This window comes from Chrysemys picta, chromosome 1 (assembly GCF_011386835.1).
Source record: "Chrysemys picta bellii isolate R12L10 chromosome 1, ASM1138683v2, whole genome shotgun sequence".
NCBI classification, from domain to species: Eukaryota; Metazoa; Chordata; order Testudines; family Emydidae; genus Chrysemys; species Chrysemys picta.
Window position 1 is genome coordinate 61,749,813 of NC_088791.1, and position 16,444 is coordinate 61,766,256.

Consider the following 16,444-nt stretch of genomic DNA (forward strand, 5'->3'; position numbering starts at 1 on the left):
TTTTTGTTTGTTTTGGTAGTTTGGGACTTTGGCATGGAATGTCCCTTTCTGATCCTTCGCCCTTCTCTTTTAAGTCCTCCTTTCTCCTTCCCATTGCATTTGAAGTTGACTCAGTAGTCAATGTTAGTTACTGCTCATCTGTATCACTTCCCTTTTCATTTGAAAAACTGCACTGTGGAAAAACCTGTTAGTTATGATTTTGTGGTAAAAAAATTAAAGATCTGTCAACCATGAAAAATAAATGAAATCCGGTATCATCTCATGCCTCTTAATATTATTATTATAATAATAATAATACTCATAAAATAATAATGCTTAGCACTTTTTTATAAAGATTCATAAGCCCTGCACAAAATAATAGTTAATCTTCAAAACACTTCTGTGAAAGATTACAGTTTAAAGATTCCATCCTCTCAGCATCCATTACATGATTACAAGATTGCCTGGTAACTCCCACAGCTAAAGAGTTATAGTGAGGTGCATCAATCCCCACATGGCGAATTTTCCAATCCTGTAGTGCAAGTGGTACAGTCCACTGGTGTTATCAGCTGTCAGTTCCTTTTGGTGTAAAAGGATGAAACATTCACTTATGTACTTTCATATAGGCAAAAATGCATGACCTCAAAAGCAAAAACCTCCAAATTTTGAAAAGAGGCAGGTGTGGTGGTCTATTTGGAGAATAACAGTTCTGCGGGAGAACTTCAAAGGACCAGAATTACAAAGTAACTAATTTTCCCTACTCTGAAGATACCATCATCACACTGACAGTTGAGGGGAGCAGTGGCTGAACCACTAACACAAGTAGAATTTGAATGTACCACCTGTTCTTCTTCGAGTGATTGTTCACGTCCATTACACATTAGGTGTACGCGCGCCGCGTGCACGGACGTCGGAAACTTTTTCCCTTAGCGGCTCCCGTCGGGCCGGCAGGGCCCCCTCCTTCCCGCCAGAGCGGCGCCCCGCTCCAGGGTATATATATCCCTGCCGACCCGACCCCTCCAGTTCCTTCTTACCGTCCGTGGCGGCGTTGGAACAACTCTGTCTCTCGTCTGAGAGTGTCCCTTAGCAATAGTCATTAGTGTTATCTAGCAGTTATCAGTTAGTTTATAGTAGTGTTGAGCCAGTAGTTAACAGCTCATTAGGGTACTTAAAGTTCCTGCCGTGGTTGTTTGTTCAACCCCGGCACCGGCCCTGGGCGGCGGGGTATGCCACACGCCCAAGGCTTCAAGGCTTGTGCCACGTGCCGCAGGCCTATGCCATTGAGCGACCCCCACGCCTCGTGTCTCCGTTGCCTGGGGGAAGCTCACCAGAAACAGCGCTGCAAGATCTGCAAGGCCTTTAAGCCCAGAACTAAAAAAGAGAGGGACTTTCGCCTTAAGCAGCTGCTCATGGAGACGGCGTTACAGCCCTCCACTTCGACGGCACCGTCTGCCTCCGTGCGGAGCGCCCCGGCATCGGTGCGGGAACCGGCACCGGCGGGTCACCCGAAGCCCGCGGCACCGACCCAGCGGGGAAATGCACGACGCCGATCGTCTTCGCCGGCAAAAGCGAAGGGCCAGTCTAAGGCCCGAGGACGCTCCCCGCACAAGAGGCCGGCACCGGTAAAGACCTCGAGTGCCCCTAAGGCCGATACGGCCCCAACACGGACCCCGGTAGTGGCTCCGGCGCCGAAAGGCCCGTCGAGCCCCGGGATGGGCGCGTCGAATGAGGACGAAGGGCTAGAGGAGCTCGTGGAACAGCCCTCCACTCCGGACACGTTTGAGGCAGCGAAGGACCTCATCGCTTTGTCCGTCGAGGCCCCGGCACGCGCTGAGGGCGCTCCGCCGATGCTGCCGCGTAGAGGCAAGCCGGCGATGCTGCGCCCATCACGGTCGCCGTCTCGGCACCGCTCCAGGAACTGGTCCCGGTTGAGCTCCGCCTCGGTGGACTCCCGGTTGCCCTCGGCGCAGGAAGCACCGCAGCAGTCGGGCTTCAACAAGCGGTCGGCACCGACTCAGCAACCGAGCACGAGTCGGCACCGCGAAGCGTCGGCGGTTCGTTACCCAAGGCCGACCAGTCGTAGCCGTTCCCAGTCCCGCGATCACCAGTACCGTTCCAGGTCCAGGTCCACGAGGCGCTATTCCAGGTCCTGGTCGCGGAGGCGCTACTCCCCAGAACCGGACCGGCACCATCCTACGGCTCCACCGTGGCCTTCCAGGTCACCGTCCGTGGTCTCGGGGGCTGACTCAGACCGGTACGGCGGGTATGCCCATAGGTCACGGGCCAGCAGGGACTACGGTCAGTCCCAGTGGGGCCAACCGAGCCAATGGCCGTTCTGGACACCCTGGGCATACCATCAGCAAGGACCCCCATCGAGGGCCTCGAGATCCGGGCCATCCGGGTACCGCTCCCGCTCCCCGCGGCACCGCCCGCCATCGTATAGGGAGGCAACGGTCTCTAGACCACCGGAGCGGGAAGGAGTGGACTCGGCACCGAGTACGGTGCCGTCCCAATCCCACGCTGCGGGTCAGGCCGCAGAGGAACAACTGGCGGATGCCGGGTTGCTGGACAATGAGGATGGGCAGAAGGCCCCGACCTCTTCCTCCTCGCCAGATGAGGCGGTAGCGGGCACACTGGTGTCCGGCCCTTCCCCGATCGACCATCGGGCACACCAAGACCTGCTTCGCCGAGTAGCCCTCAATCTGGGCTTGCAAGCAGAGGAGACTGTAGAGCAGGACGACCCCATGGTCGATATCCTGAGCCCAGAGGGCCCCTCCAGAGTCGCTCTCCCGATTATACGGACAGTGCAGTCCAACTATAAGACGGTGTGGCAAACACCAGCCTCTAGTGCGCCAACTGCAAAAGGCGTGGAGAGGAAATACTTCGCCCCATCTAGAGGGTTTGACTTCCTCTTTCTACACCCGTCCCCCTGTTCGCTGGTGGTCTCGGCGGTCAACGAAAAAGAGCGGCATGGCCAGCAAGCTCCTGCCCCCAAAGGCAAGGAAGCTAAGAGATTGGACTTATTCGGGACGAAAGTCTATTCATCTGGGGGCCTTCAACTGAGGATCGCCAATCAGCAGGCGATTCTAAACAGGCACAATTTTAACTCGTGGGCATCAGTTGCCAAGTTTAAGGCCTCCCTCCCACCTGACGCGCATCAGGAGTTCACGGCCCTGGTGGATGAGGGAATGGCAGTGGCCAAGACCTCATTGCAGGCCGCACTAGACTCAGCCGACGCGGCGGCTAGAACAATTGCGTCGGGAGTCGTGATGAGGCGTTCAGCGTGGTTGCAGGCTTCAGGTCTCCCGCCAGAGGTACAGACCACGCTGCAGGACCTCCCGTTTGAAGGTTCGGGCTTGTTTTCCGACCAGACGGACGCCAGGCTACATAGCCTTAAGGACTCGCGAGCGACCCTTAAGTCGTTGGGTATGCACACTCCGGTAACGCAGCGTAAGCCCTTTAAACCACAGCCACCGCAAAGACAATACCACCCTCGCCCCCGACACGAGCCGTACCGCCGTCGAGGCAGGGATAACAGGCGGAGACGTAACAATACGCCTAACCAAGGCCAGAGTCACGGCCAGGGCAAACCGCAGCCAGGGAATAAACCAGGCTTTTGAAGCTACGCCCGAGGACAGCGTACCATATCCAAAAAACATACCGGATCCTCCTCTGTTTTTCAAAGACCGCCTGTCCCATTTCTACCGGGCATGGTCGCGCATAACATCGGACCGATGGGTCCTGCGCACAGTGAAGGCAGGCTATACCCTCCATTTTTCCTCGCCCCCTCCCTGCCATCCCCCTTCCCCGTCCCTCTTCAGGGACCCTTCTCACGAGCAACTTCTCACGCAGGAGGTTCAGACCCTTCTCGCTGCTGGAGCAGTAGAAGAGGTCCCAACAGACCTGAGGGGAAAAGGATTCTACTCCAGATACTTCCTGATCCCCAAGGCAAAAGGAGGCCTCCGTCCTATTTTGGACCTGCGCGAGCTAAACAAGTTTCTGATCAAAGCTCGCTTCCGTATGGTCTCCCTGGGAACTATTATCCCATCCCTGGATCCGGGGGATTGGTATGCTGCCCTCGATATGAAAGATGCCTATTTTCACATCGCAATCAATCCGGCCCACAGGCGATTCCTGCGCTTCATGGTCGACCAGCGCCACTTCCAATTTACGGTCCTGCCCTTCGGCCTGGCGTCAGCACCACGAGTGTTCACGAAATGCATGTCCGTGGTGGCAGCCTTCCTTCGAAAGAGAAGGATGCGTGTGTTCCCGTACCTGGACGATTGGCTACTCGCGGGCAGGTCGGAGGCCGAGGTCCAATCTCACGTGAAGCTGGCCTTGCAGACGTTTGACAAGCTCTGCCTCCGGGTCAATGTGCCCAAGTCCACGTTAGTCCCCACACAGAGGCTGGACTTCATAGGTGCAACCCTGGACTCGGTCACCGCGCAAGCGAGCCTACCAGAGGCACGGTTCATGTCAATTCACAGAGCCGTAAGCTCGGTCCAAAAGTTCCCCACGACAACGGCAAGGTGTTGCATGCAGCTTCTGGGACATATGGCAGCTTGCACACACGTGGTCAGACATGCCCGCCTGAGGCTCCGCCCTTTACAGTTGTGGTTCGCCCACACGCATCGCCCCAACAGAGACCCATTGGATCAAGTAGTCACGATCCCAAACCAGGTGCTCAGCTCGCTACGCTGGTGGCTCGATCGCCACCAGGTATGCGAAGGGATCCCCTTCGCTGCCCCACAGCCCACTCTGACGTTGGTAACAGATGCGTCGGACCTGGGCTGAGGGGCGCACCTGGGGGAACTGCGGACCCAAGGGTTGTGGTCCAGGGAAGACAAGCTGCTTCACATCAATCTGAAGGAGCTAAGAGCGGTTCGCCTCGCCTGTCAGACCTTCCGTGCCACCATAAAGGGTCACAGCGTGGCGGACAACACTACTGCCATGTTTTATATAAACAAGCAGGGCGGGTCCCGGTCTTCTCCCCTCTGTCACGAAGCGCTCCAATTATGGAACTTCTGTGTAGCCCATGCGATACACCTCATCGCAACGTATCTTCCGGGAACTCAAAACGGCTTAGCAGACCGCCTCAGCCGATCCTACCAAATGCACGAATGGACGTTGAAGCGAGATGTCCTGCATTCGATCTTCCTGAGGTGGGGCTTTCCCCGGGTGGATCTATTCGCCACCAGGGACAACAGCCAATGCCCTCAGTTCTGCTCGTTCCAGAACCTCAGCCCGGGATCATTAGCAGATGCCTTCATGATCCCGTGGGGAGGGAGCCTGAGATACGCCTTCCCTCCGTTCCCACTCATACACAAGGTTCTCCTCAAGACCCGCAGGGACAGGGCGACGATCATACTCATCGCCCCGGCCTGGCCACGCCAGCATTGGTTCACGTCCCTGCTGGAACTGTCCATAGCCGATCCAATCACCCTTCCCCTCCATCGCGACCTAGTCACGCAAGACGAAGGTCGCCTACTCCACCTGAACCTGTCTTCGCTACATCTCACGGCATGGTATCTCTCTGGCTGAATGATGCAGAACACAGGTGCTCTCGCCAAGTTCAGCAAATCCTCCTTAATAGTAGGAAGCCCTCTACAAGAGCGACCTACCTGGCAAAATGGAAAAGGTTCTCCCACTGGTGTGAACCTCAACGCATACAGCCTTTACAAGCCTCAGTTCCGTTTATCTTGGACTACCTACTGCACCTCAAGAATCAAGGGCTTGCGCCCGCCTCAATTAGAGTTCACTTAGCCGCTATTTCGGCTTTCCATCCGGGAGAGTTGGGAGTGTCAGTGTTCTCCAACCCCACAGTGGCCCGATTCCTCAAGGGGCTGGAAAGGGTGTTCCCCTACTCGCGCCCGCCTGTCCCGGCGTGGAGTCTGAACCTAGTCCTAACAAGACTCATGAGTCCTCCCTTTGAGCCCCTAGCCACTTGCTCCCTCACGCACCTCTCGTGGAAGGTGGCGTTTCTCGTGGCCATTACGTCGGCCAGAAGGGTATCGGAATTGAGGGCCCTCTCTTCGGAACCACCCTATACAGTGTTCCATAAAGATAAGGTGCAACTGAGGCCGCACCCCAAATTCCTCCCAAAGGTGGTATCACAGTTTCACATGGGGCAGGATATTTGCCTACCGGTGTTTTTCCCAAAACCCCATACGAACCCTCACCAACGCAGCCTACATACCCTGGATGTCCGAAGGGCGTTGGCATTTTACCTGGAATGGACCAGGTCGTTCCGCAGAACACCCCAGCTGTTCATTGCGATTGCGGAATGTATGAAAGGCTTGCCTATCTCGACACAGCGCTTGTCGGCATGGATTGTGCATTGTATACGCACCTGTTATGAGCTCGCCAGTGTTCCGGCCCCGGAGATCCGGGCCCACTCGACTAGAGCCCAAGCGTCCTCTACGGCCTTCTTGGCACAGGTCCCTACTCAGGAGATCTGCAAGGCAGCCACCTGGTCGTCCATACATACGTTCACAGCCCACTACGCGATCCATCATCAGACCAGAGAGGACGCAATGGTCGGTCGGGCTGTGTTACAGTCAGTTGTATCTTGACTCCTACCCACCTCCAATGGTAAGCTTGGGAATCACCTAATGTGTAATGGACGTGAACAATCACTCGAAGAAGAAAGAACGGTTACTTCCTTCTGTAACTGTTGTTCTTCGAGATGTGTTGTTCACGTCCATTACACTTCCCACCCTCCTTCCCCTCTGTCGGAGTCTCCGGCAAGAAGGAACCGGAGGGGTCGGGTCGGCAGGGATATATATACCCTGGAGCGGGGCGCCGCTCTGGCGGGAAGGAGGGGGCCCTGCCGGCCCGACGGGAGCCGCTAAGGGAAAAAGTTTCCGACGTCCGTGCACGTGGCGCGCGTACACCTAATGTGTAATGGACGTGAACAACACATCTCGAAGAACAACAGTTACAGAAGGTAAGTAACCGTTCTTTCTGTGGGATGTAAGGATGCATGTATAGAATCATAGAACTGGAAGGGACCTCGAGGGGTCATCTAGTCCCATCCCCTGCACTCAAGGCAGGACTAAGTATTATCTAGACCATTCCTGACAGGTGTTCGTCCAACCAGCTCTTAAAAATCCCCAATGTTGGAGATCCCACAACCTCCCTAGGCAATTTATTCCAGTGTTTAACCACTCTGACAGGAAGTTTTTCCTAATGTCTAACCTAAACCACCCTTGCTGCAATTTAAGCCCATTGCTTCTTGTCCTATCCTCAGAGGTTAAGAAGAATTTTTCTCCCTCCTCCTGTAACAATCTTTTATGTACTTGAAAACTGTTATCATGTCCCCTCTCAGTCTTCTCTTCTGCAGACTAAACAAACCCAATTTTTTCAATCTTCCCTCATAGATCATGTTTTCTAGACTTTTAATCATTTTTGTTGCTCTTCTCTGGACTTTCTCCAATTTGTCCAAATCTTTACCGAAATGTGGTGCCCAGAACTGGACACAATACTCCAGTTGAGGCCTAATTAGCGCAGAGTAGAGTGGAAGAATTACTTCTAGTGTCTTGCTTACAACACTCTTGCTTATACATCCCAGAATGATGTTCGCTTTTTTTGCAACAGTGTTACACCGTTGACTCATATTTAGCTTATGGTCCACTCTGACCCCCAGATCCCTTTCCGCAGTTCTCCTTCCTAGGCAGTCATTTCCAATGTTGTTGTATGTGTGCAACTGGATTGTTCCTTCCTCAATGGAGTACTTTGCATTTGTCCTTATTGAATTTCATCCTATTTACTTCAGACAATTTCTCCAGTTTGTCCAGATCATTTTGAATTTTAATCTTATCCTCCAAAGCACTTGCATCCTCTCCCACCTTGGTCTCATCTGCAAACTTTAAGTGTTGTGACAAAGTTCCTCCTCTACCCTGGTGGGTCCTTTGCTTATTGGCGGATTTTCTTGCCTCAGAGATTCACTATGTGGGCTGGGGAACAGCCCAGAGATCTTCCCCTCTGGAAGAACCCACAGTCCAGGTTAATTGCGAGGTTTGGGGGGAACCTGGGCCCGCCCTCTACTCTGGGTTCCAGCCCAGGGCCCTGTGGACTGCAGCTGTCTATAGGACCTCCTGTAACAGCTGCATGACAGCTATAACTCCCTGGGCTACTTCCCCATGGCCTCCTCCAAACACCTTCCTTATTCTCACCACAGGACCTTCCTCCTGGTGTCTGATAACGCTTGTGCTCCTCAGTCCTCCAGCAGCACACCCTCTCACTCTCAGCTCCTCACACTTGCACCACAAACTGAACTGAGCTTCTTTTTAAAACCCAGGTGCCCTGATTAGCCTGCCTTAATTGATTCTAGCAGCTTCTTCTTAATTGGCTCCAGGTGTCCTAATTAGCCTGCCTGCCTTAACTGGTTCTAGCAGGTTCCTGATTACTCTAGTGCATCCCCTGCTCTGGTCGCTCAGGGAACAGAAAACTATTCATCCAGTGACCAGTATATTTGCCCTCTACCAGATTCCTGTACCCTCCTGTTCTGGGTCTGTCACAGTGTACTCTTTATGCCATTATATAAATAATTGATGAAGATATTTAACAGAAGTGGACCCAGAACTGATCCCTGCGGGACCCCACTTGTTATGCCCTTCCAACATGACTGTGAACCACTGATAACTACTTTCTGGGAACGATTATGAGTGCTTGCATGGAGGGATATTGCCCTCCAAGGATCCTTGGTCATGGAAGTTCCCAACCAGTTTCACACTAGTGGCGTGAAACTCATGAATGAGACTCTTGTGAAATCGTCGTCCAAGAAGCAAAATTACAAGGAATGTGATTTTTCTTAATCCCAGTTTATAGATGAGTAAACTGAGATAGTGGTTAAATGAGTTGCTCAGGGTCACACAATAAGTCATTGCAAGAGCTTGAGTGAGAATGTAAGAGTTCCTGATTCTTGGCCACGAGCTCCCAAAACCTGCCAAAGCCCAAGTGTTTGATACTATGTGAAACAAAGACCCAAAAAGGAGGAATAGATGGTATAAAGGTGGAAAGAATCTGGAAATAAATCTTCAGCTGTATCTTCAGTTTAATGATCTAGCACAGGGATGGCCAACCTGAGTCTGAGAAGGAGCCAGAATTTACCAATGTACATTGCCAAAGAGCCACAGTAATACGTCAGCAGCCCCCCATCATCTTCTCCCACCCCCGTTCCCAGCGCCTCCCGCCCACCAGCTGCCCCGCCGATCAGCGCCTCCCCCTCCCTCCCTCCCTCCCTCCACCTCTCGATCAGCTGTTTCATGGCATGCAGAAGGCTGGGGGGGGGGGGCGGGGGCATGGCAGGGTCAGGGGAGGGAGTGGGGGCAGGGCCTGTGGCAGAGCCAGAGGTTGAGCAGTGAGCAACCCCTGCCCCCTCCCCGGGCTGGAAAGTTGGTGCCTGTAGCTCCAGCCCCGGAGTTGGTGCCTATACAAGGAGCCGCATATTAACTTCTGAAGAGCTGCATGTGGCTCCGGAGCCACAGGTTGGCCACCCTGATCTAGCATGTCTTTGCAGTTATCAAGATGACAGTTCCATTTACACTGCTCAAAGTTTCAATGTGGCTGAAATACATTTGGGTCTAAAAGAGTAACCCTCATACTGGGGAATAGTTGAGAGAGATGCATCTTGATCAATCTTTGTTCATGTTTGGTGCTTATTTTTAAATAATACATTGCAATCTTTTAATATATTGTTACATTTCCTAAGCTTAAACTTCACCTGCAAGATTTAAAAGTATCTCCAAATTTGTTGGGAAATATACTACTTTAAGGAGGGAGAAAAAAACCTATACCTTAAAATTATTTTCAAAAGTACCTAAAGAAGTTAGGTGCCCAGCCTCCTACTGATGGTTTGTAGGCACTTTTGAAAAGCCCACTCTAAAAAATGCAGATTTGTACTGTATGGCTTCATAAGGATGCATTATAATCTGTTAGTTATTACTCTGCTTGCTGTTTTTCTATTTATTTCTAGAGGCTGCAGTTGCTTTTGTTAAATCCATTGAAGGAACTGTCAAACATTATTCATCCTGATATCAGGCTCAAACAATTGGAGTGTGTATTACAGATTTTGCAGAGTCAAGGTGACAGTCTAGGACCTGGCTGGCCATTAGTCCTTGGTGTCATGGGAGCAATCAGAAGTGATCAAGGGTAAGTGGTTGATATAAACCTGATATAGCTAAGAAGAGCAGAGAACTCACCATTTACTAATATTCATAATTGTTTTTAGTTATTTCTATGTTCTAAATAGCTGGACTCCACAGAAAAGAAGTTTTGTTTAAAGGCACAGATTGTCAGCTTTCTACTGAATTACTCTTTCAAAAGACTGAAAAAATTCACTTGAAAATCTGCAGATCTGTACTGATAATGCCATTAGTATAAATGTTATGGAAAGGTTGGTGCTTTGAAAGATGTGTTTGTTAGAGAGAGACTTATGCAGGGTTTATTACCGTTTTATATTACTGTGGAATTAAATACATTTTGATAGTAATAGTGAATTTTGACAGTAAAATACTGATGAATGATGAGTAACTTTACAGATAAATTTTACATTAAACCTGGCAGATTATTAGAGGCAGAATTAAACCCATGGTCTCCTAAAATATTACAAACAAAAACATGCCAATTCCCACAAAATAACTAAGGGATTTACAAGAGAAATTTGTAGGCCTTTTCCACTAGCTTATGAAAATACATGCAACAATAGAGAAAAAGGCCAGAGTTGATTTCCGTTCCTAAGTACCTTCATTACAGATGTCCTTCCTTTTATTCTCTTAATCAAGATAGAACTTACTTTATAATATCCTGGCTCTGTATATGCACCCTGTTGGAAGATTAGAAATATTAACAACTAAACTCAGAAAATGTTTAATGGTTTCTCCCTCTGGGCCATAGAGCAATCGCTACATAGTGTTCATCTTAAATTATTTTAATAATCTCTGTTTAGAAGCCTAAAAAACAAGTAAAGAGGGCAAGAAATGAGCCACAATTTTGATACAGAGAAGTTAAGTAAGGTGCTTATTTACTCTCTCATAACACAAGAACAAGAGGCTAAACATTTAAAATTATTAAAAGGAAATACTCTTACAGAACTCATTTCTTCACAATATCATTCAGATCAAGAACTTAATAGTAATAGAAAAATATTAGATGTTTAGATATTCTCATTATTCTTATAAGATAAACTACATAGGAGAAAACATTTGCAAAGGATATAAACCCTCATGTTGTAAGGCATAAACCAACCGCTGACTGACAGGGTTTAGGGGGAAAACCTTCCTTTATAGACAAGTTATCCCATAATTGTCCATTATGGGGTTTCTTGTGCATTCTTTTGAAGCATTTGGTACGGGAGCATTGCCGTTGCGGGAGACACGAAAATATGGTTTGGTAATTTGATCCAATATTGAAATTACAAAAGAAAATTAGTTTTTCAAGTGCTTACTCGTGTCCATTCCATTCTAGGTGTGTGCATGCCCATGTGCACAGTCATTAGAGATTTTTGCCTTAGCGGTATCCAGATGGTCGTGCCGTGCTTATGTGTTGGTATATTAGGCGCTGCCGACCCTATGCCCTCTCAGTTCCTCCTTACCACCTGGGACAGTTGGTCAGAGCTCCTTGTCTTGCATCGCAAGAGCATTAGCGGTTCTTCATAGCCCATTGTCTGTCTTCTTTGTATATAGTTTGTAGGTACTTAGTGTGACAAAGTTCCGAGCCTGTATTGGTGGGTCCTGCGCTTCTGGGAGGATTCAGTGGCCTCAGAAACTCGATAAGGCCCCAGTGTGACCTCCCTTTCTCAGTGTAGTGGCAAGAGTCACAGCCTATTGAGTTACTTTCATCACCGGCCAGTATGGGAGATGGGAAGGGGGAATACCCCACAGTCTCTGTTGCTCCGTAGAGCTCAGTAGGCGCAGTTCAGCCCCCTGCCTGGACCGAGTCCTGCTTCCCTTCTCCAGGGGATCTCTCTAGAGTATGGTGGGGGAGAGAACCAAGGCCCGCCCTCTACTCCAGGCTCCAGCCCAGGGACCCTAATGGTAGCAGCTGTTGGCGACTTTCCTTTCATCACTGATGCTGCTTTGATTCCCTGGGCCACTTCCCTCGTGATCCCCTTTCCCTAGCTTCACCCTTACCTCAGGATTCAGCAATGCTTCCTCTCCTCCAGCTCCTTTCACCTTGGCTCCCCAGAGGCTACTGGAAGGAGAGCTTTTAAACAGTAGAAGTGGGACCTTGATTGGTTCTAGCTGTCTCCATTAGCCTAACGGCCTTAACTGGTTAATTGGCGTCAGGTGTCTTAATTGGTCTGGAATAGCCTTTGTTTGGCTATCCAGAGAACAGGGACCTGCTCATTCTGAAGGCTGATATCCCTGCCTTCAACCACTTATGTTCTTCTGGTCTGAATCTGTCACATTAGTTAGCCATTAAGTTAAGTGTTAGGTTAGTTTGTAGTTAGACCCGGCTGAGACTTTGCCCTTGAGCGGGACATGCCCCTTTCTCCTGGCTTCAAACCATACTCATCATGCAACAGGTTGATGCTTATTAGTGACCCCCATGCCAGCTGTTTGAAGTGCTTCGGGGAGTCCCATAGAAAGGACAAGTGCAGAATCTGTAAGAGCTTTTGCCCCAGAATCCAGAAGGAGCAGGATATCCACTAGAGGGCCTTCCTCATGGAAGCTGCACTTTGTCCTGTGTTGGAGCCGTCCCATTCGGATCCCACACCGCACACCTCAGCATTGGTGTGGAGCGCACCGTCGGCACCGTTCCCCCTCGCCGGTACCGAAGAAGAGGCAAAAGAAGAGCCCCCTGGCACTGGAGGGGAAAGGGACCTCAGGCAAAGGACCCATGTCAGGCCATGTGCCCATCACGGGGGTGCCACTGAGGTCAGACCCCCGGGAGCCTAGCCAGGGATCTGACTCCTGGGAGTGGCAGGGGACCCCAGCTTCTCCTCAGGTCCTCGTTGCCCGAAGTGGCTCCAGCGGCTAAAGAGCAAGTTGGGCTGACCGGTACTGCAGACACTGCGACAGGCGCCGCACTTGATAAGGCCCCAGCACCTAAGAGCAAGCCAATCATGGGACCACCCCATAGGGCAGTGGAGCACCCTTGGACCCCAGACCGCAGATGTAGATCACCATCTCCGTGGCCTAGGATCCTGGCACCGCATCTCCAGTCCCCGACACCACACTCTCCCACTACAAGACATGGGGCACCGGTCCTCCTACCACCGATACCAGCAAGCTTCCCATGAAAGATCACTATAGTGCAGGTCACCCTCGCTCAGATGGTCTCTCAGGTGTCAGTCCCCACCAGGGCGGGATCACTCCCTGTCATGGCATCAGTCTCCATCCCCCCCCACCCCCCAAGTACCGCTTGTTGGGCAGTCACTGATCCTCACCTCACCGGTCGCTGACCAGTGTCAGTCGGCAGACTCAGGCCTTGATGGCTCTGCTCTGGTTGCCAGAAGGGCAATGGTCGGACTTGGACCAGGAGTTCAGCCTCTCTCCAAGGAGGGGTGATTTACCACCAAGCCGCTAAGCTGGCGTGGCACCTGCAGAGATGGCATGGCAGCAGGGAAAGTGGCCCGCTCAATGGCCATACTGGAACCCGTGGGGCATGTCTGTGATGCTGGTCCCATATTCCCACCAGTCCTCACTGGCGGATTCGGACAAATCACCCCCAGCACAGCTGGCACTGGAGTTGGAGTACGGTACCGAATCGGACGCGGAGGCAGCGCATCAAACTTCAGCACCTAAGGAGCCATCCCCAGAGAAGGGGAAGGGGAACCTGCCCCTCCGCCAGCAGTGCACTTGTCGTCATCATCTCCGGACAAAGCGGTGGCGGGTCCCTCTCAAACGGGCAGCCCCTCCCACCCACCATGGCCTGGGTCATGCTGCCCGTCCACTCAGGGGTCCTTAAGATTGCCAAATTACTGTGGCAGACCTCCTCTTCGATTCTGTCTGCTTCTAAGAAGGTGGAAAAGAAGTGTTACCTTCCTGTGAAAGGGTTTAAATATCTGTATATGCACCCTCCAGCGGCGCACTGGTCTATCTGCCATTAATGAAACGGACAGGCAGGGCAAAGTCAGTGGCATGCCAAAAAACAAAGGCACCAAGAGACTGGACAAAGCCCTGTCTGGGATGATTTAGTTGGTGTTAGTCCAGCCCCCTGCTCAAAGCAGGACAAGGTGACCTTCTGACGTCTCTTCCAACCCTGGTATTCTATGATTCTATGGACTTACTTGGCAGAAAGATTTATTTGATGGCAAGCCTGCAATTTTGGATATCTAACCACTAGGCCCTGTTAGGCAGGTACAGTTTTAACCTGTGGGACTCCCTTAACAAATTCAAGGAGGCCCTCCCACAGGACCGAGCTCAGGAGTTCACCACTTGAGTGGATGAAGGCACAGTGGTGGCAAGGGGAGTCCTTCAAATGGCCGGGGACACTGCTGACTCAGCGGCCAGTGTGGTCACCTCTGTGTTGGCCATAAGGTACAGCTCCTGGTTGCAGTCCTCCGGGTTATGCCATGAGATGCAGGCCACTATACAGGACCTCCTGTTTGAGGGGGATGGGCTCTTCTCCAAGCTCACGGACTAGAGACTCCATGGCCGTAAAGACTCCCGTGCCACCCTCCACTCGTTGGGCCTTCATACTCCTTATCAGGCCAGGAAGTCGTTCTGCCCTCCGCCTCCACAGTCTAGGTCCTCGGGTACTCCCCAGCTAAGGACCTGCATGGTCTTTCCATTTGTCTTCTCAGCCTGGCCCTTCCAGGAACCAAGGAGGCCAGAAGCAGTCATGTTGAGGTTGCGCTCGAGGACGACACCCCAGTCACCTCCCAGGATCCACACTCCCACGCTTTCCTCTACTGCCTCTGCCCCTTCTGGTCGGCCTGGTCTCAGCTGACCTTGGACTGTTGAGTGCTCAAAGTAATATCCTCAGGTTACACCAGGGGTCTCAAACTCAAATGACCACGAGGGCCACATGAGGACTAGTGCATTGGCCCGAGGGCCGCATCACTGACACTCCCCCTCGCTGTCCCTGGCCCTGCCTCCACTCCACCCCTTCCATGAGGCCCCGTCCCTGCCCTGTCTTTTCTCCACCTCCTCCCCTGAGCGCGTGGCTCCCCGCTCCTCCCCCATCCCTCCTGTAAAGTGCTAAGCGCCACCAACAGCTGTTTGGCGGCTGGGCGGTGGGAAGCGCCTGGAGGTAGGCAGGAAAAAAAAAGAGTAGTATAGTATTAAAATATAGTATGCTATTAAAAGTCAATTAACTTTTTTATTAACTTCTTTAACTGTAATGTGAAAAGTCAGTGCAAATTTTGACAGGTCATTTCATTTTTGGCCACTTAGCTGGCAGTGTTTGGCATCAACCAGAGCATCAATATTAGGTTTGATATCCTGAGACGAAACCAATCTCAGTGTTGCTTTCAAATGTTCATCAGTGAGCCTTGACCTTAACACAGATTTGTTAATCTTCATGGAAGAGAAAAACTATTCACATATATATGTACTTCCAAACATTGCCATTATCCTTGCGGAAGCAGAGAATAACATGGGAAATCTTTCTTGTGAAAGAAACCTGTAGAATTCTGGAATTCCAGCATCTGTATACTTCTGCTTCAAAATGGTGTCACACTGAAGCTCCACTAACTCAGTCTGCATTTTCTCTGCAACATAGTCAATTTCAACAGCAAATGGTGTGGAAAAAAGTTGAAAATGTGGTTCAAGTGCCTTGAAATCTTTAAACCGCACTGTTTGTGTCAGTTAGAAATGATCTCTGCATATTCTTTCAAGAATTTGGGTTCAACTTTTTTCCTAAGGAATTCAGAGTCGAGAAATGAACCAAATTGCCAGCAGTCAGCTGTTTCCCCCACAAAGTAAGTTTGACTTTGAATGACTTAACACTGTCATACATCTGTGTTATCACCTGTTTTCTACCTTGAAGTTTCAAGTTCAGTGCATTCAGGTGATCAGTTACATCTGTTAAAAAAGCAAGGTTGCAGATAAAAGTGGAATCAGCAAGCTGTGGAACCTCCTTGTTTTTCATTTTCATGAAGGAATCAATCTCCTCTCTATGTGCAAAAAAAAAAGCTTCAAAATATTTCCACGACTCAGCCATTTAACTTGAGTGTGATACAGAAGTTCCCCATATTCGCTGTCCATACTTGCTAGAAAAGAAGTGAGCTGTCTGTTGTTCAGCCCTCGTGCACGTATAAAATTAACAGTTTTAACAACTACATCCATAACTGCCTTCATTTGTAGACTTTTACTACACAGGGCTTCTTGGTGCAAAATACAATGTATACGGGTGAAGCTAATGATATATTGAGGCTGTTCAGTTTGGTCTTCAATAATCCAACCACACCAACATTTTCAGAGCACATTGATGGCGCGCCGTCCATAGCCAAAGATACGAGTTTGTTCCATGGCAGCACAGCTTTTTCAATGCACTCTTCCAGTCCTTGAAATATGTC

General features: G+C 50.6%; 1 protein-coding gene across 7 annotated transcripts in view; it reads left to right on the top strand.

Annotated features, from left to right (window-relative positions):
* The window catches only part of MON2 (MON2 homolog, regulator of endosome-to-Golgi trafficking), a 180,742-nt gene that overhangs the window by 92,161 nt on the left and 72,137 nt on the right, over positions 1–16,444 (top strand). For all 7 annotated transcript variants that reach the window (XM_065568308.1, XM_065568270.1, XM_065568361.1 and 4 more), the window contains exon 22: positions 9,956–10,131. In XM_065568308.1, coding sequence (XP_065424380.1) covers positions 9,956–10,131 — 176 coding nt within the window. The remainder of the gene's footprint in view (positions 1–9,955; positions 10,132–16,444) is intronic.